The sequence below is a fragment of the Dermacentor silvarum genome, chromosome 8 (genome assembly GCF_013339745.2).
Source record: "Dermacentor silvarum isolate Dsil-2018 chromosome 8, BIME_Dsil_1.4, whole genome shotgun sequence".
In the NCBI taxonomy this organism is placed as follows: Eukaryota; Metazoa; Arthropoda; class Arachnida; order Ixodida; family Ixodidae; genus Dermacentor; species Dermacentor silvarum.
The window spans coordinates 145882985-145903640 of NC_051161.1; the positions used below are offsets into that span (position 1 = coordinate 145882985).

General features: G+C 43.3%; 1 protein-coding gene across 1 annotated transcript in view; it reads right to left on the bottom strand.

The window, feature by feature from the left end:
• Positions 1-2355: 2355 nt before the first annotated feature.
• LOC119461749 (uncharacterized) overlaps positions 2356-20656 on the bottom strand; it is a 39051-nt gene continuing 20750 nt past the window's right edge. Inside the window, exons 8-11 of the mRNA XM_037723122.2 lie at positions 19031-19159; positions 18145-18289; positions 6813-7055; positions 2356-2769 (exon numbers count right to left, since the gene is read on the bottom strand). Coding sequence (XP_037579050.2) covers positions 2636-2769; positions 6813-7055; positions 18145-18289; positions 19031-19159 — 651 coding nt within the window. The 3' untranslated portion in view covers positions 2356-2635. The remainder of the gene's footprint in view (positions 2770-6812; positions 7056-18144; positions 18290-19030; positions 19160-20656) is intronic.

Sequence of the window (20656 nt, forward strand, 5' to 3'; positions counted from 1 at the left end):
CCCAGCAAATTCAAATGAAATGGCCAATTACTTCGGTTAATCTTCTTTATACATGTTTGCGCTTAGCCATTAACAAACACAGTTGCGTAGGTAAAGTTTCACAAGATCACTTCTCAAAAATGCACGTTTTGCAATGGTGTTTTATCGGCTCTGCTTTAAATTTAGGAGCGAATAAAAATATTTGAACTTAAGAAAGCATGTATAGTATGTTATTTGCTTAACCTACTTCTTAACATAACACAGTTGTTAAGATAGTTATTGCTTGATATAGTTCGCTCGAAAATAGAATATGCCGCCCTTATTTGTAACCCTAGTCAGTTATACCTAATTAACAAACTTGAGGACATCCAACATAAAGCAGCGCGCTTCATCACGGGAAGATATTCACGCTCCGATAGTGTGACAGCTATCGAAGCCTCATTGAATCTACCTACATTAAAAAAGCAAAAGCTCATCGCGCTACTCTCGCACTTTCACATATTATATTTCAGTGATTCGCCGTTTATACATTCGCACATCAGACCAGCCCATCTCATTTTTCCACGCTTGGATCACGCATATAAAATACCGCTCATGTTTGCGCGCACTAACTTGCTTCGTAGCTCACCGCTGTTTCTTGCAATTTATCATCGGAAGAAGCTGCCAAGCGATGGTGTAACTGTGCACAATCACGATTCATTTGTTATTGCATTGAAACGCCTATTTAACGTAGAGTTATAATTTAGCTATATTTTCCGATGCCTTGTTTCTATAATGTTTATAATGTCATGCCGCATTATTTCTACTATAATATATGTTGTATTCTGTAATATATTGCATTGTATTGTATCTTCATGTTCAATTGCACGCGATCTTCATGTGCTTTTTTTTATTTTTAGCTTGTGAACGTAGACCCAATGTATTAAAATCACCCCCCCCCCCCTCTTCTATGTAAGCCCGCAAAGGCCCTTAGGGTATATGAATAAATAAATAAAAGATTTTCCGTTGGAACGTTGGCTCTCACGTTGAGTCACAGGAACGTTTCTAGCAAGAAACGTAAATATTGCTCAGTTATTATTTTGTTATTCCATTTGTCTTTTTTAAATTCGTGCAAGCATGTCTTGTTCAATTTGATTTTTATACCATTGGCTTTTTCCCTTTTATAATCACTTTCTCCCTTCATAGTAACTGTTTTCACTAGTACAGCTTGGATGGTCAGCTGAGTACGTTTCCTGTACTTTTATGACTAAAGTAGCTTTACTACACCGGTTTTTCCTCAATAAATAGCAGAAAAAATTTTATGAACGAAGTTTGCCTTCAAGAGTGCAGCATTGCGTTCTCCAGGAATGCGCGCACTGCCTGTGAAAGATTGTCGTCCTTAAACTGTAGTGTATACAAATTCAAGTACTTTCGGCTTCATTCCGGCTTGCTACGCATGTACCAGAAAAATTCTATTTCATGCCTCAGTTGTGGTTACCCTGTTTTCTTTTATTCTAACCACGTGCTTCTCGACCTCACGCGTGGTGGTTCGCAGGCACTGGAGCGCTACGCTTCTCATCTCGGAGACCACGCCCCTGATTCTCAGCAGCGCCACAAGATGGCAGAGCGTGTCCAGAAAACATGCACTAGAGAGAATCCCGGTGGCCGCATGATGCGTTTCTCAGCGTTCGCATGAACCGGCGCAGCATGCATTTTGGAGGACACTGGCAGGCTTCGTAGCAGTGGCGCTAGATGCCGGCGAGTGTTCTTAGGGAAACGCGAAATAAGAATCCCACTGCAGTGCACGCCTCGTACGTGACTCGTTTCAGTGATGGCAAATACACTATGTCATTACATTGATTACATGCTAACGCATTACCGTCGGTGGCGTTCATGAGATGGGTTCACAGCCTCTTTTTTCACAAGTTTTATGCAATAAAGGCTCTCCGTGCTCAGCTGTGATGCGTGCTGAGATTGCCATGAGCAAATATCACGGATCTTTAATTTCTTTCTTTCGGTTCTTGGCTTTGCACTTCCTTTTATTCAACTTATCATGCCACTCAGGAATGCCAAAATGACAAATCTAAAACCACGAATTTATAAATATGTTATATTAGGCATTTCATTAATACGTGTCGAATATACGGCGAATGTATTTTAAAATTGCTTCCATACATCTTGGCATGTATATGAAGGCACTGGGCTGTGCATGTAATAAACATTGTTCCGTGAAATTTACTCATTTTTCGGAAAAAGTTCATTGTGTCTAATTTATAGCCATCATATTGCTTTGTTTTCTGTCAAGATATATAGTGCTTTAATAAAACGCCAAATAATCATGTGAATAAAATTATTCAAACTCGCTAGAGATAGGAGAGACAAACACATGGAGGCGTCGACTTTCAGAAACGCATATTTAATGGAACCGTCAGCAATATGTCATGCTATAATAAAGTATGGCTGTTCTGAATGGAAATGCCAAAGAAAGTTGAACGTCCCGAATGAGCTTCAGTGACTCGCGGTAGATGTTGATGGTGCTCGGCATATCCTTTTGCTCTACTTATTTTGCGTGTCTCGGTGCGAGCAGAGTGGTTAAATCATATCCTTGCAATACTATTCTGCTAAGCAAGTAAGTAGAATGCTATATATGCTAGCTGAATTTCCTCCCTTAGGGCTTTCACAGTCCTTTCGACAATTTATCCAAGTACTTCGAGCGCAGTTGTCTCCTCATGATCTTTCCGGTGTCCGTCTTGGGAATGTGGTCTACAAAGACAACCCCGCCGTGAAGGTGCTTGTGGCGCGCCGCTTGCTCTGCGTAAAAAGCCGAAACGAAAGGAGCCTCAGAGAAATTGTAAGGAAACTTTTCACAACGGCTGTCCTCTTTGCATGCGGAGGAATTTCCAAGAGATGTTCCGCATTTTTAAGAAATTCTTTAAGGATTTTCTAATGCTTTGCAGGGCTTCAAAAATTATGGTGCATCCTCCAGATGGATCAGTATCGTAAAATTTGTGTGACTTAAGTATTACATAGCAAATAACAATAGCTAAATTTAGGCTGAATGAACATGGCATTTTCACTATACGATTAAAGGACCTCAGATATTTTTTGAACATTAGAAGTAAACACGCGCATCGAATTCAGAATGCCGTCACGATCAACGATGCCAAACGCTGCAGCGTTAGGCGCCGCGGGAGCGCCACAAAATAAAAAAAAAATGCCGTCGTCCTCCCCTCGCCTTTCCGGTATCCCCAGCGGTCGTCATGACGTCAGCAGGAGGAATGAATCTGGTGATGTCAACGGCGGAAACGATGTCCATTGGTCGAACAAGAACCTACGACTTCCGGTTAGTCTGCTAGCAGGTACGCGCGCTTTCTGCTCTTCCTCGTCGTGTTGCTCGTTTGTGCGCAGTTGCGAGTCGGAAACTACAGCCCGCAACGCAAGTGCCAACACTGTCTCCATCGTTCTGCATTATAAAACACGCATTTTCGTACCATGTTACCCTCTGAGCGAACTTTCCGAGTAATCAGTTTTAGGTTTCTTGTAATATACCTCTTGAAGTTTGCAGGTCCTCAAATTTGTATATGCTACTGATATCCTCCTCTTAGTTCGCGACGTTACCAGTCTAAGCTTTGTACCAGTCTTCTTAGCTTACGTCAACACTTATATACACTTTCCTTCCTTCCTTTCTGGGGTTTTACGTACCAAAACCAGTTCTGATTATGAGGCACGCCGTAGTGGAGGGCTCCGGATTAATTTTGACCACCTGGGTTTCTTTAACGTGCAGTATACAACGCAAGCACACGGGTGTTTTTGCATTCCGCCTCCATCGAAATGCGACCGCCGCGGCCGGGATTTGATCCCGCGATCTCATGCTTAGCAGCGCAACGCCTTAGGTTACTAAGCCACCGCGGCGAGACTTATATACACTTTAAGCCAACCTATCGCATTGATATTTCTCTCGACTTCGCTCCCAAGAAGCCGGTGACAATGGTCGATGAACCCCTTGGTTTTTTTTTCCGCGTCGGCACGTTTACACGTCCAAACAAAAAAAAATCAGTTTTACAGCGGTAAAAATTTACTCCCCAATTTTACTCCTGCGTCCAGCCAGTGCATAAATTCAAAGAATCCTATGTCGTATATGGAAAGGGCTAGTTTCTGGGGTTTAAGGTTCTCCGCTTTGGTAGCTAATCGCCGAGCGCATTTGATATCGTCACCAGTAATTATGACTTTCGTTAATACTGGCAACCACAGTGGCACCGTGCGCATCGCCAGTTTATAAGCACCTTGCCCTTGTAGGTTATAGTTCACGGACACTGATTTACAGACAGAATGGAAACTTGAAGTGCTAGTAAAAATAACAGATGCCGGGAACTCCACTAGCAACGAGTATGTGTCCATGTCAAAAGTCGTAACTGTGTAGCGCCACACCATTCAGCAAGTACGTTTTTTCGAACAGTAAAGTTTGCTCTTTCACGACCTCTCATCCCGAAACAAAGTTGCCGTATGCTTCAAAACTCTTGCAGGTATGACAGGAGAAGTTGCAGGTGCTATTGTGCCAGCGTACTTTACCAAGTGTCTTGCCCGTACCAGCCATAGGCTGATAATCATTGATCTAGCAGAGCCATGACGTTTTGTTTCAGTTAACTTTGTTGCCGGTATGAAGTAGCAGTAACAATTGCTTTGCGGTGACGTGCGTATATTACGTAGTGTTATACTGCGGTGTTTTCCTTCTGTCAGGTATTATTTGTATTCGTTTGTGCCCCAGGCCACACGTGCAATTCAACTCGTAACATTGTTGTATACCCTTGCTGGATCCATATACTGATCAGCTGTATTTCTTTCACGCAAATACACCAACCTTCCAGCATATTTGACACTGATGTGTTTACGCTTTTCCGGGACTTCAAGTTTTTCACGCAGCCATAACATATATAGCTCATGTCCTCTGTGTTGTTGATAGAATACTAGTGCACTCTGAAGCTAACATTGCAAAGCGACCTGGGTAAGCTGAAGAACTTCTGGGCTCATTGTCAAATGAAAATATAGCAAGCAAGACCAAGCTCATGATATTTAGTATAGGAACTAATCTAGTTTCTTATGTATATACCATAGATTCAGCATATAGAGGCAGTCGATCCTTTTAGATATATTTCACTACATCTGACTACAAACCATTCATGGCATACGCATACAGACGATATCTTTATTAATACTTGTGAAATTTTGCATTCAGTCGGCGTTCCTTGTCTCGCACGAGCGAAGACAGTAAACTTCGTGCATATGCATCTAATATATGCATAAGAATGGCATATGCTTATTTTATATGCAGCCCATCTTCATTTCACCTCGTCAACAAATTCAAAGCCTTGCACAATATAGAAGTTCATTTCATTGAGAGACATTACTCCGCATGTACAAGTACTTAATTATTCAAAAGACGCCTTTACGTGCACACATTGGAATGTATACGTAAGATACGCTATCTTGCCTCTACTTACCTTCTTGTCGTGTACTTACTACTATCTTCCGTCTTATCCTTACGTTCTTGCATAAATTTTTCATCATTCTGATAACTACACGAGAGGAATAAAACGTACCCTACCTATTCGGCACGTAATGACCAGGATTTTAAAGTTCAACCTCCTTTTGTACGTACTGACCTCCTGAGATCTTACTTCCTGCATTTACCTATTAAGTGGTATAACCGCCTTCCACTCAACGTTTCCTGCGTTACCAGCATTCGGCAGTTTAGTGAAGAAATAACCAATGCTGAACAAAAAGGTAATGCAAATATGTACTCAAATTCAGTGGTAAATTTCCCATTGTTGGTGTACATTATTCGCGCATCCAGTTTGTTATGTGTACTCAGATTTCTTGTTTTCGTTTTCTACGCTCTTATATCATGTGTATATAACTTCTTCATAATACCAACTGCATGTAGCTATATATTATTTTCTACTGCAGCTGTTTTGTTTTCGTTATCTGTATCCTCCTCTCCCTCTGCGCTATAGAATGTCTATGAAGGCCTTTAAGTTAAATAACTGACATGAAATGGAAAAAGGACGTCTATTGTGAAAGAGTTAGGCGAATTGAGTGAAGTTTCGAGTGTAAGTCCCAGGCACCATATTGGAAAGTCACCTGAGCATTATACGGAGTATACGCTGCCATTGCAATATAAATATTTTCTGACCAGAAACAGTTTGTCGCCATCTGCACAATATAGGAGAATTTATTGTCACATAAGAAGTCAGTGTGCGCCCCGCGGTAGGAAAATTTGGTGCCTCTATCGTGACTCCGACAGCACGGTTTACCTCTTACAAGGCAGCCTTCATACTAAAGGAAAAGAGGAGGCACTATTAGTGTAGCAATTAAATAGGGGTTAGTACGGATGCCATCGCTGTGCAGCCTTTGTAGGGAGGCATCATCGCGGCTGATGTTTGTGGTGGGATTAAAACTTCCTACATGCGACCTAATGATTGTCCCTCGTGGTATCTTCGTGCGTGTCAAAACTACAAGTTCGTGACACTTTTGACAGGGTGGCTGTTACGCCCACATGTTGCATCACTGTTCGCTTAAGTTAACTTCTATGATGTGTTGAAAACATTGTCCAAAAATTAAAAGAGCGTCGCTTCACCTGCTCTCATCAAATCATATTCCATCGTCACAAATCTCAACACACCTGCGCCAATATAAGGGTTATCAAAACGACACGTCCATATTGATTCAAGCGACACACTTCGCACGTAACAACAGTGACGAACGGTAACACAGGACGGTAACTGTGAAAATGAAAAGTAAGCAATCATTAGACCAGCAATTAGCAACACTATTGACTTTAAGTGTGACTTCCTCACCAGCTACCAGCTGCTTGAGCTCTTCCGCTTCGACACGGCCTTCGGCCACAACGAAGGCCGTGGGTGCTTCACCCAGGTCCGGGTGGTCAATGCCTACTACAGCAGCTTCTGCCACCAGGGGGTGCTGCGAAAGCAGGGCCTCCAGCTCTGCCGGCGCGAGCTGCTGGTCCAAGCACTTGATCATGTCCTTCAGGCGCTCCACAACGTGCAACTTCCCGGTGTCGTCGCGATAGCCCGCGTCTCCTGCGATTGCGACACGCGTGATACAGAAGACTGTAAACTCCACATTGAGGTGATGTCAACGTTCCTTGTACAGAGCTTATGCCAAACTAAAAGAAAAAAACATGTGTGCCTGAAATAAAAAAAAAAATGTCGCAGCTAGCTCGAAAAGTGACGCATCAAATGCGATAGCAAATTAGTAGACAGGTATTTGGAGTAGGGATAGTAGTTTTATCGACTGCATAAACTAGGACACATTCGCTCACTAACTGAAGAAACAAGCGTGGTGTCAGCGTGCACAAGCAAACATGAATAGATCACACTGAATGACCGCAGACGACTGTCAAAACGTTGGCAGCAAGCGCAGCCGCCGCTGCGGGCGAAGGTTCGTGCGGTCTATTGCTTCAACGGAAACTGAGCGGCGAATGCACGGCGCATACAAAGGTCATAGCCGTGTGGAGATCGCTTTTAAGAGACGGTGCGGGTGACTGCCAGAGCGGGGCAAAGTACAAGCGCAGTTGTTGGCATAGTAGGAGCTGCCACCCCCCCCCCCCTCCCTCCCGCGCTGCCTTCCCGCTTTCTTGCTTTCGCGTGGGAGATAGAGTGGCCAGTTCCCCTTGCGCGCGGTGCAAGATAAGCATTTGGTGCCGCAGCACAGCGTCGACCCGCCTCCCTCCCTTCCATACCCCCACGGCCTTTCGCGCGACGGTCGCGTTTGCTTTCCGCCGTGCGTTCGCTCTCCGTGATAGCGCGCGTCCCCCGCGCGCTTTCACTAGCGCATACGGCGCGCGCCGACGATTTTACCACCCTTGGACTTTATACGGAACCTCACGACGACGGCAGAAATCCTTCCGCTTCGTTTGCCCTAAACTCGGGGTCGGTGGCTCTTCGCTGACGTTTGGCCAGCACATCGTGCTCCCGCAACTCGGGGTGCGCGGCTCTTCGTTGTCGTTTCGCCTGGGCTACGGAAGCCCTCACACTAGAATCGGCACGCTAGAATCGGACTACAATCTTCGCTTACCCACATTTTCTCGACAGGGGAAGGGCTGATCATTTTGTCTTTTTGGGTCGCACGTGTGACTAGGGGTAGTTCAAGGGCGCCTTACAGGTCCCCGAGCCAGCAGGGGTATGTGCCATTGAGCTTAGACCATTTCTGCACTATCACCAGGATAGATAGGCCCACATAACAGGGGTATGGGCCAAATAACTTGGACCCTTTCTGCACTATCACCAGGATCGGCACGCTTTTTAGCGTGACACCACCACCACCACCGACACTTGTGAGGCAATACAAGCTTCGCTTGAAACAATACAAGGCGAGATGAGGCGGGTGGCGTTCAACTTCCGCACAACCGACATAATTTCTGCTGTTTCTGTGCAAAAAAAGACATTGAATGTCACCTACGGCTGCCTTTAGATGGTGTTACTGGAAACAGGCACTCAAACGCACTCTTTCTCGAATATTGAACTAAACTGATAATGGAGTTCAAGCTCCATTTAGCAAATTGAGCCTACAGTGTATGTATTCTATGTAGAGGCACATCTAGCATAGAATCCTAATTTCGGCAGCCTGAACCTGCTTCTATACAATTTCGTTGTTTTAACAATGGAACAACAGTACAATTGTAAAATCTTGCAAAAAGAAAAACCCTAATCGCAAAGATACCTCTGAATGAGATCAATAATTTTATTCCACATATTTCGGCAGTTGTTAATTACTGGAAAGTTACCTGCTGACTGGAAGATAGCGAAGGTGGCGAGTCCACAAAAGTGGAAATAAAAATTCAACTGTAAATTCACCTTGAGTTGCATTTGTTGCAAAATGCTTGAGCACATCACAGCTTGTCATGTTTACACTCATCAAGAATCTAACAGTTTCTTTTTTCTAATCAGCATGGGTTCCGTAAGGGTTTTTCTTGCGAGACTCAAATCTTTGAATTTACTACTGACCTGGACTTCCACATGAACTCTAACGTACAAACAGATTGCATATTGTTTGACTTTGTTAAGGCCTTTGATCGTGTAGTTCATTGCCGGTTGTTTTTAAAGCTATCATCGCTAAGACTACATTCGCTTACGCTAACATGGCTCCGTAATTTTCTAACAAATTGGCAGCAATTTACTGCTGTAAACAATTGCTCTTCCTCACTTTGTTACGTTTCCTCTGGGGTACCGCATGGCAGCGTTCTAGGCCCCTTACTCTTTCTCATCTACATCAATGACTTGTCTGACAACATATCTTCTTGTATGCGCATATTTGCTGATGATAGTATTATTTACCGTCCAATTAACAAAATAGTGACCACCTCACCCTTCAACAGGACCTTGAACTTATTGGTGAGTGGTGTAAGACCTGGTTAATGACAATAATTGTTTCCAAATGCGAAGTAATCAAATTTAGTCGTAAACTTCATAATTCTAGCTACCGTTATAGAAGTGGTAACAACATTGTGGAACGTACTAAGCAGTACAAGTACCTAGGCACCTACCTAACCCCGAATTTTTCTTGGTCCGCAAATATCCCTTACATCTATGCTAATGCATCAAGGCCATTAGGTTATCTACGCCGTAGCCTGTATAATTCTCCCGCCAGTGTAAGTAAACAGGCTTATCTCGCTTTTGTTCGTCCTCAACTTCAGTTTGCCTCCTTAATTTGGTCCCCGTATCAACAATATCTGATCAACATGTTAGAAGCCATTCAGGACAGAGCCAGTCGATTGATTACGTATGAGTATAGATACCCGCCCAACACAACACAAATTAAACAAGACCTTTCACTTGAGCCATTAATTACTCGTCATGACATTGCTCTTTTATCACTATTCCACAAATTTATTCACACCAGTATGACGTCCTTTGTACACCTTAATCTCGCTCAGCGAACTTCACGCAGACTCCATAACAACTTTCGCTTAGCGTGCGTATACGCTGATACTGACTCATTTAACTTATCGGCTCTCCCACGAGCTATCCGTTTGTGGAATGACCTTCCGGATAACCTTGCATCAGAGCGAGATCGCCCAGAGTTTCTCGATAATCTTAAAAATTATGTATGCCCCAAAATCTCATGTTTCGAATTTGCCATTTCCGCCAGTGACCTTGCCTATAGTACTGTTGCCGATATATCAATTTTTTTTAATTGTTCTTTTTTTTCCTTCGTAGCACTGTTGCGGCTGAGTTTCAATTGCTTTTGTCTTTATTTATTCTTTATGCAGAAATATCCCCGCTTAGCCCGAAAGCGTTACATCAGGGGGATTACATACATGAAAAAAAAATACATCTTGATTCACACTGCACAACTGTCCACATGACAGGCGATTCCACTGAGCGATAGTTTTAACAAAAAAGCAATTGGCATACAGGCCCGTCCTAGCCCGGTATTCTCTAATTTTGCACTGGTGTTCAGTGCGTGCAGATATATAGTTTGGTGGTTTCATGTACATTTCCCTATCAATTCCACTTTTGTTACGACATATTTCATACAGGAGCTTTAGCCGCAGTTTCTTTCGGCGAGAGGATAGCGATTCCCAATTGAGCTCTTTTTTCATTGGTGTGCAACTGTACTTCCTCCCGTAACTACCCAAGACGAACGTGGCTGCTCTGTTTTGTGTTTTTTCAAGTTTATTTATGAGACATATCTGTGACGGGTCCCAAAGGGTACAAGCATATTCCAAAATAGGTCGTAGACAAGTTAGGTACGCCGTGCTACTAAGGTTAGAATTTGCACTTTTTAAATTTCTTTGAATGTAATTCAAAGTAACTGCCGCTTTGCCAACCACATAGTCCACATGTGCCCACCAAGAGCAGTCGCCCGACAGCATCACGCCCAAATATTTAGTCGTGAATTTCTTACTTAAAATATTATTCATAAGATAGTAGCTGGCATCGATTACATTTTTCTTCTTAGTAAATCGCACATGAACGCACACACCCACATTCAAATTCATTTTCCACTTGAACCACCATTCGCAAACACGTTCTAGGTCGGCCTGCAGTTTCAGTACATCATGTTCATTATCAATTTTTCTATACACAATCAGTCATCCGCGAAGAGCCGCACGTTAGAGTGAACACCCAAGTTAATGTCATTAATATATATATGAAAAAAAGTTGTCGCAGTTTCACCTGAAAGGCGAAGCATCAATTGCGATAGCAAATTTGTAGAGAGCTATACGGAGTAATGATAGTAGCTTTATCAGCTGTATAAACTTGGACATGCAGCAGCACCGGCAACACGCAGAACTGTTGTCGACGCCGTCGGCGTTTTGCCCGCGTTCGCACAAAATGCGTGTGGCGTTGGTGACAGTTGCCGGAGCCTCTGATATAAAAAAAAGTTGTCGCAGTTTCACCTGAAAGGCGAAGCATCAATTGCGATAGCAAACTTGTAGAGAGCTATACGGAGTAATGATATTAGCTTTATCAGCTGTATAAACTTGGACATGCAGCAGCATCGGCAACACGCAGAACTGTTGTCGACGCCATCGGCGTTTTGCCCGCGTTCGCTCAAAATTCGTGCGGCGTTGGTGACTGTTGCCGGAGCCTCTGATATAACAGGCATTGATGATAAGTGGTTCTTGAGGGAAAGGGAAAGGTTGGCGCTATCTTCTGCAGCCCTTGAGGGAGCACGGCTCAGCGCCAACAGGCATTGCGTGCCGCAGCTAAACGTCGCCTCCCTTCCCTCCCCCTCCCCCACGGCCTCTCGGTCGTCGGAAGAAGGCGCGTTTGCTCTACATACATGGTTGGCGCTGAGCCGTGCTCCCTCAAGGGCTGCAGAAGATAGCGCCAACCTTTCCCTTTCCCTCAAGAACCACTTATATATATATATACATACATGGTGATTGTGAAGGAGAACAGAGACGCCTACTTCTGCAGCCCTTAAGCGAGCACGGCGCAGAACGCGCGTTTGTTCTCCGCCGTGCGTTCACTCCCCGTGAAAGACGCGCCCCTCGTGCCCTTTCACTCGCACATACAGCGTTCGGCGCGCGGCGACGATTTCTTCTCCAAATGACGTCATACGGAACCTCACGGCGACGGCGACGGCGACGCCGACGGCAGAAATCTGCTTTTGAGTGTCCATATAATTGCTATCGCAATAATAGGCACTTGGTGCCGCAGCTAAACGTCGCCTCCCTTCTCTCCCCCTACCCCCCTCGGCCTTTCGCGCGTCGGAAGAAGGCGCGTTTGCTCTATATATATGGTGATTGTAAAGGAGGAAAGAGACGCCTACTTCTGCAGCCCTTAATGGAGCACGGCGCAGAACGCGCGTTTGTTCTCCGCCGTGCGTTCACTCCCCGTGAAAGCGCGCGTCCCTCGCGCCTTTTCACTCGCACACACAGCGTTCTGCGGCGCGCGGCGACGATTTCATCTCCATTGACGTCATACGGAACCTCACGGCGACGGCGACGGCAACGGCAACGGCGACGCCGACGGCAGAAATCTGCTTTGGAGTGTCCATATAATTGCTATCGCAATAAAAAGAAGAGGCCCCAGGAGAGATCCTTGCGGGACGCCTGATGTGACTTCAAGATAACCTGAATTAGTACCATTCAGGACAACACGTTGACGGCGATTTGACACATAGTTTTTTATCCAGCTAAAAACACAGGAATCTATATTTAACATTCGAAGTTTAGGAAGTAGTAAAGAATGGCAAACAGTACCATATGCTTTGCGGAAGTCTAGAAATATTCAGTCTATTTGCCCATCCAAATCAACTACAGAAGCTAGGTCATCATAAAATTCAATCATTTGGGTCGTACATGAAAACCCCTTGCGAAATCCGTGTTGTCTGTTTGTAAGCAATGCGTTCTCCATTAGATCTTTCATGATAGCCTTGTATATTATGTGTTCCATGATCTTGCACGAAATCGAAGTGAGTGATATAGGTCTATACTTAGTAACTTCTTTTTTAGAGCCTCCTTTGTGAATTGGGACTACATTTGCTATTTTCCAGTCCTGTGGCATCTGACCAGTAGTTAACGACGTTTCAAAAATTAAATAAAGGTAAAGCGAGACAGCGTGAGCACACTGTTTTAAAATTCTTGGAGAGATACCATCAGGACCAATAGCCTTACTTTCATCAAGGTGCTTTAGTAGAGATTCAATGCTGCTAACGCTAAGTTCGATTGGTTGCATAAGAGGAACGTTGCTATTTGATGATTGTGGGCTGCATGCACATTGAGAAAGAAAGACTGATTGGAAATATCTGTTTAGGCTTGTCGCTTTTTCTGCATCGTCAGAAGAGTGCGTTCATTGTAAATAATTTCATTTATTCTAACAGGATCGGACCCACATCCCTTCAAATACTGCCAGAACGGTTTAGGATTTGTTTTCATTTTGTCATTTAATCGTTTAAGATACTGTTCATTTGATTTTTTCGACAGGTTCTTGTATTGGCGAGTTAGTTCTTGTAGCCTTTTAAACTAAGCGTGTGATTTTTTTCTTTTATATAGCATTCGTGTAATTAGATTTAGGTGCACGTTAAAGAACCGCAGGTGGTCCAAATTTCCGGAGTCCCCCACTACGGCGTGCCTCATAATCAAAACTGGTTTTGGCACGTAAAACCCCATAATTTAATTTAATTTTCTTTTATATGTTTGAAACACATGCCTTCGTTTTTATCTGGCCTCAATACGCCAAAGGTGATCCATGGTTTTTTACGCTTTTGGAGCCTAGCCGATTCAATACTTGGTATGAACTTATCTGTAAGATCTAACATCTTTTTTCTAAATGTGCTCCACAAATATTCTACTTAATGTTCCTCCGCAAAGCAATCAAAAACAGGTAGAAAATGAAGAATTTTATCAGAAATTGATGCATAATCGCCCTTTTCAAAGAAGAAAACTCTTCTACTGACTCTTCTGTGCGCTGTACTTTCGTTTTACTCCCTGCAACCACAACCCGATGATCACTAATACCTGGAATGATATCAACATTACCAACTAAATTTCGCGAATTACAAAAAAAGAAGATCTAGGGTACTAATTATTCGAGTGGGTTCAAGGACATACTGAAAAAAGCCGAAACTATCAGCCAGGTTCTTCATTTCTAGATTGGTACGGTTAGCATTCATTATCTCGCATGTGCCGTTTTCTCACTTTAAGTCGGGCAAATTTAAATCACCCGTAAGCAATATTATTTGCCCAGATGCCTCCGAAACGATATCGTACAGCATTTCCAAAACACGGAAATCTGTACTTGGTGGTCGATAAAACGCTCCAGAGACAAAAGAAAGATTGTTAGTCAGTGCAACTGTGCACCAAACCGACTCGAACCAGTCATGACCGATGTTCAGCGTCGAAGACGAAAGGGACGAATGAACTAACAGAAAACCACCACCGCCATGACCCGGCCTGTAGTTGCCATAAGCAGTATAGTTGCAGGGGAACACCTCGCTATCAGTGATGGATGGCTGAAGCCAGGATTCAGTACCAAACACTATATCTGCCTTTAATGACTCCGCCAATCCAGCAAACTCATCTATCTTGTTGACTATACTACGGCAATTTACCACCGCAATAACTAAATCACGATGACCAAAGCAAATATGATTTGTATGTCACCGTTTTGACAGGGCAACAACTTCTTCCTTCTCATCATCCCATGTAAACGCTCTGCCAGTTACGATCAGCTTATCGGCCTTCAACTTAACCTGGTTTTTTTATCCGCCTTCTTTACTTTTCCGTATTCCCAAAGTTTCTTTCACACTGCTCGAGTTTCGAATGAAAAGTCCTGTTCTACACTGTAAGAGGAGCCCTTGAACTTGCTTGCATTTTTCAAAACGGCCATTTTTTCTTCATCGGATGAATAATTTACAATTATAGGTCTTTTCTTCTGTTCATAAAAGTGACCAACCCGATGTGCCCTCTGAACCGACTGCAGTTGGATTCCCAAATTAGTAGCGCAGATACCCTTAACCAAGCATTCCCACGGTTCGGACCGATCATTGCCATCTATCCCGTAAAACACGAGGTTCAATCTACGGCTTCTGTTTTCGAGGTCTGCATTTTTCTTTTGCAGAATTCTTACATGATGACTTAGATCCCTAATTACAGTTGCTTGTTCTTGTACTAGCTTCATAACATTTCCTATCTGGTCTTGGGTTTTGTCAAGCTTGCTGTCCATTTCAGCCATTTTGGTATCATGATTAGTTATCCTGGCATCAATGTTATCTAACTTATTCATGATAGTATCCTGTAGATTCTTCAAGAAATACATTTCGCCTTTATCAAAAGGCCCAGGGCTGACCTCAATGTCGCCGGAAAGTAGCAAGAGCAGAACGAGCCATAAAACGCGGTTCACAACGAAACGAAAACGGCTATCACATCTAGTGCAACGTACTCGCGCTGTACATGCAACACTCGGCGGCGTGGGAGGAGCCGGCAACGCCATTACTGCTTTAGAAGTTTCAATTAGGTGGAGAGCACTAACCTGCAGAAACAATAGTGGTTGTTTGTTGTTGCGTTGATGGTTTTTGTTTTTCCAAATTTGCCATTGTTACTCCCTTGCTTTTATAGTGTATCTAGTTATACTTTTTGATTAATTCGCATTTTTTGCACTAATCGATGCTGTACTTTGTTAAAGTGTTATTGGATTTTAATTTTTATGTATGTATATACTGTTCTGCCCCCCTTACTTTGTTAAAGTGTTATTGGATTTTAATTTTTATGTATGTATATACTGTTCTGCCCCCCTTAGAGAATGCCCCTCGGAAGGTACTCAAAATATGTGAGGTACTTATAAACAAATAAATAATGAAATGCTTTATGACCTGTTGTGTCATTGTTTCCATATCGTGCGTTAAATGAGCGCATTATCATCCTTCTTGAACCTCGGTATTTAAGGCATAATTACGTCGCTTGACGAATTTCCATGTATAGTCGTCCTCCGCGAGTAACATTGCCGTGAGTGCTCGCGGATTGGTTTCGAATGCAAAAGTGTAGTCTTACGAAGAAATAAAGGGATCGATTCGGTTATGTCACTGGTTGGCTACTTTCTGCCCACATAATGTATTACGTTTGCACATAATAATACATACTAATTAATCAACGTTCCTTTTTTATGAAATACTTCTTATTTCAAAGGCTGGCGCAGTGATGTGAAGGCCTTTGTTCGCTACGTTGTAGAGCACTGCGCCAACCCATCTTAATTGCTCAGATGTTCTATCTATTTTATGTCCGGCTTCCCTAACTGTTGAATTTTGTATGTTCTTTCGATGTGCTTCCTCAAATATACAATTCAAAAGAAATGGGTAAATCGCATACAACTTGCCAGATGTATTACTTATACACGAATGCCTTTCTTAGGAGTTTGTGAAAAACTTACTCGATGTATCAATTTCGGCAAATTTAATGAGTGTTTCACAAAAACCGCATCAGCATAAGCAAACGACATGGCAAGAACGTTTGTAATATGTTTCTTTGAGCTGCTGACGTATTCTCCCTAACTGGTTGCTTGAACTCTCGGATTTTCTCGCGCTTCAGCTACTTGTTATTTCTTAAAATGATCCGAGAGTGGAACTCGATTTCCAACGATAGCATTAACAGCCATTGCCTAGAGATTTTTCGTCTACTGTCCAGCAAATTATATTAACGATGTTTGAGTTGTCCATTAAACTGAACTGTGCGTGCCACTTAAAAGGTGTTCTTACAACATTTCATGTTGTGTCCTCTTCTATTTGTCGAATACTTACGATTGCACGTTTGTTTTGATTTTGAGCGTTAGTATTTCAATTCGCATCTTTACAGGACTTTACGTAATAAATTACAAGGGTGTAATTTATTACGCCTATAGGTCTGCCGGTGATGGGACGCACTTTGATGTGATGAGTCCTTCTATAGCCTCAGAAAGAAATACACGTCGGGTAATATTTAACGCGATTAGCATTATTTTCCTGCTTGCGGCACTTCGAGGCTGCGTGGCCTGCATGTCCCTATACAGCCTAATAGGCCGTCCCAATGACCCCAGTTGTCTATTCCCTTGGGCCACAAGGTATGTCGTCGAAGTCGCGATGCCATTGTGGTCGCTCTATCGTCCTCAATCTAGCTTCGTCATCCGACTCTCGTCGTGTCGTCGACCTCATACGATTATCGTCATCCATGGTCTTCATGCTGTCATCATCAGGATTTCATCGTTCCTTCGCAGTCATTTCAGAAACGCCATCCAATTCTCTTCATGTGTCGTCCTCAGACTGTCTTCGTCGTTTTATTGACGTCATTACTGCTTCGTCATTCCATCTTCGTCACTGCGTGATCATAGAGTTTCAAGCAGCCACGGTCATGACAGACCTTGGCGACCTAGCGCCATAAAATAGTGGGCCCAGCCCGGAGAAGGTGTATGTCGCATATAGTCGAAGCAATTAAAATTTCAGAATGACCGTTACAGATTCTAAACAAATGTGTCTTCAGCAATTCAGTTCATCGGGAGATGGTTTCTACGGAAAGAATATTGTGCAAATATTTCGCGATGCTCTAGGCTTTCACTTTAACTAATTACAAGCAGGTGTTAGTCCTTTCCTTTGTATGACGTTCGATGATATTATAAAGCAGATCACCTTTTGAAATTTGTAATAACCCACACGGAACTACTCATAATAGTTCTGTTTTTAATTTTTAGTTGATGTAACTTTATTATGCCCGTATCACTGTACTAAAATGATTATAGCTGACAGAGATAAAACAAAAACATCGCAACTGCCAAACACACAACGTGGTGTTCACCATCTCCAGTCGATACGATAATGCAGTGCAGTATTACGGGGATGGAAGGAAACTGTGGTGCTAACAAAGAAACAGCCAATATTGAGAACCTGCATCTATAAACAATGTCATATGCATAAATCATGGGATTCAAGCAATGATGAAAGCCTTTGAGCTGCGGCATTAATATTTCGCTTCCCTAGGCGCCACTCTATAAAAGTTCCACTGTTCCTACATTCTTGTGTAAAATAATTCAAATGCATCTTCGGAGTGGCCAGTCAATAAATGACCATATTAAGGCCGGTAAGGATAGTCTGCTAAGTAACCTTTCACGATCGAATTTCACAATTAAGCTTCTGCGGTGCAATACTAGTGATATCTTAGATTTGTAAACTCTCTGCGCATAGTAATCTAACCTGATCGAAACCACCCGTCTTCGTCCAGAACTTCCGCTGTAGCTTCCGGCTTTTTATGGTAGCCTCTCATGAGATGCGGGCCTCGAAAAGTGATTTCACCAACTTCGCCGGCTCCCAGTGGAAGGCCTGTTACGCGGTCCACAATCTGCGGTGCACGATAAATATGGCCAGTTATTAGCCACAAACAGACTGAAGAAAAAGGGTTTCATAAGACAGTTAACATTACTCATGTTGAACAGGATAGACATATGGTAAATGTAAATGGACGAAAATTAATAGGAAAGGTAAAAATAGATGATTAAAAAAGTTCATATGAATGAAGATGGTTTCCCAGATCCGCATACGCTGGCCAGCAGTGCTCTTATATATTAAGTAGGGTTGCCACCGTTATCTCACAGTAACCGTCGCTTGAAGCATGCGCAAGAACACCGACCCCGTCACCTCTCGGTTTCCATGCGTGGCCTGATAAAGAAGGGACAAAAAAAGCTCAAATGCTCAGTTTGTATCCGGCTATCATTTCTTGCATTTGCAACTGCCAAGTCGAGCTCCTTACGTTAAACACAAATCGCCACATGTAGGCCGCAGGAAGGATCAGTGAATGCTGTATATCGCTAGTTTGTCTCTGAACCTCCAAGCAATCACCTGCATAGTATTTAAACAGCGAACGCTACACAAAAACGTGTTCGCCATACAATACACTTTACGAGTTGTGGTTAGACGCCGAGAAAACGCCATTTTTATTATACGATTAAACATAAGCCCGTTTCACAGAAATCTGCTGGCTGCATGGCTGAAACCTAAAGAAGGCGGCCACCCCACATTTATATGTATACCACGTAGACACGTTTATTATACTGATCTGAGACATTGGTAAGTCTTCTCATACCTTGTACTGCACCGATGGTAGAGGGTGACCTGCGTCGGAAAGACCTATCGTGTTTGGCGCTGTCATACAGGCATAGCCGACGATTTCCGAGAGACCGTACCCGTTCCGTAGGCTCTTGGGCTGAAATACCTGGGCGGCAGGAATGCGCAAGTTGTAATTACTGCACATACACAGTAATAATTATGATCAAGCTTTTGCGAATAATAAAACGCGAAGGCTTGGCTTAATTTAAGTAATATGACAAAGAAGCGACTAGTACACAATGCGCACTCTCAGACCCCATTACCCTTACTGGCTCTTCTAACCAGTCTAGCTGATATCCTAGTTGACATAAAGGAGAAAATGTGGACCTGGTTAGGTAACGCAATGCGCAGAACAGAAGACAGATGGTCTATTGGAGAAGCAGGATGTGGACTAAAGGAACGGATACGCAGTAGAGCATGGCCGACAATTCGTAGCTGTGATTGATAGCAGGAAAGTTACTGCAAAGACGGGAGTCATATATCGCAAGGAAAGCATAACTGAAGAAGGTCGGCGGATGACTTTCTTATGTATCTGACGTGACATGGGCTAGTGATACTCATGACTTAAAAGGGGTCGAGAAACAATTTTTTAACAAATCATACAATGGCCTCACTATTAATGGACATCGTCTCACGAATCCCATCCACAAATATATTTCGAATCTTTCAAGTATAAGCCAAGTTATCACACAGATACCCGGCTTTCTCAGTCCTTTCTTCTCCGCTAGCGTGCTGGAAGATGCACAGCGGAGAAGCCAAGAGGGCAAAGGCTAATGCCAATGCAAAGCCAAAGCCAAAGCCCAAAAGTCTAATGTCGCGGCACCGCAAGGGCTCGTCGCGGCACCCTGTGGCGGTCGCGATAGGCTACGCTACGCAGCACACCGCTGCCATCGCAGAGGCTACGCACAGCCAGCGTGGCCTCCAAGATGGCAGATTTCATTCATGTAGCTTTATTAGTTTTAAACCGCGGCTTTGTAGCTTTAGTACCTTCCCGCAAGAAAGGGCAAAAGTAGAACCAGAATTCTAAATATTGCTTAATTTCAGTCGCATTATTAGGAAAGCTAATGAAGCTATACGAGTGAAATTTTGCGTCCTAAATGGAAATTCGTTGAACTCTTTTTTTCCTAAATGTAGCTTTCTTGAGCGTGCAGTTGCCGGGCTCTTTACAACAGAAGTTTGCGAAATTGACAATCTTCAAAAGCAAATTATCCAAAAAGTAAAAATTCGACATTATTTTCCTGCGTCTAGGAAAAGATAACTATCTCCTAAAGCTACAGAGCAAGCCGCAATGCAGTAAATGCGGTAGTTTCTTCTAAATATGATCACAACTGAGACACACTTCGCAAAATCCATGTATCTCATGCGTGTTCTTGACCATTTATTTCTCAATCACATTAATCAAATTCTTTCTAACGATATAGAGTTTGAATCTACAAGAAGTAGGCTTTTTTATGGTATATACGACAAATTTATAGCCTACGTAGAAGAGCCGCCACGGGTGCTCCAAATAAACTGAAAACGGGGGGGGGGGGGGGGGGGGGGGGCTCGTGCCGCCGTAGTGGGACGGCCAGCTGAAATAGTTTCCTGAGTTACGCATTTTAGA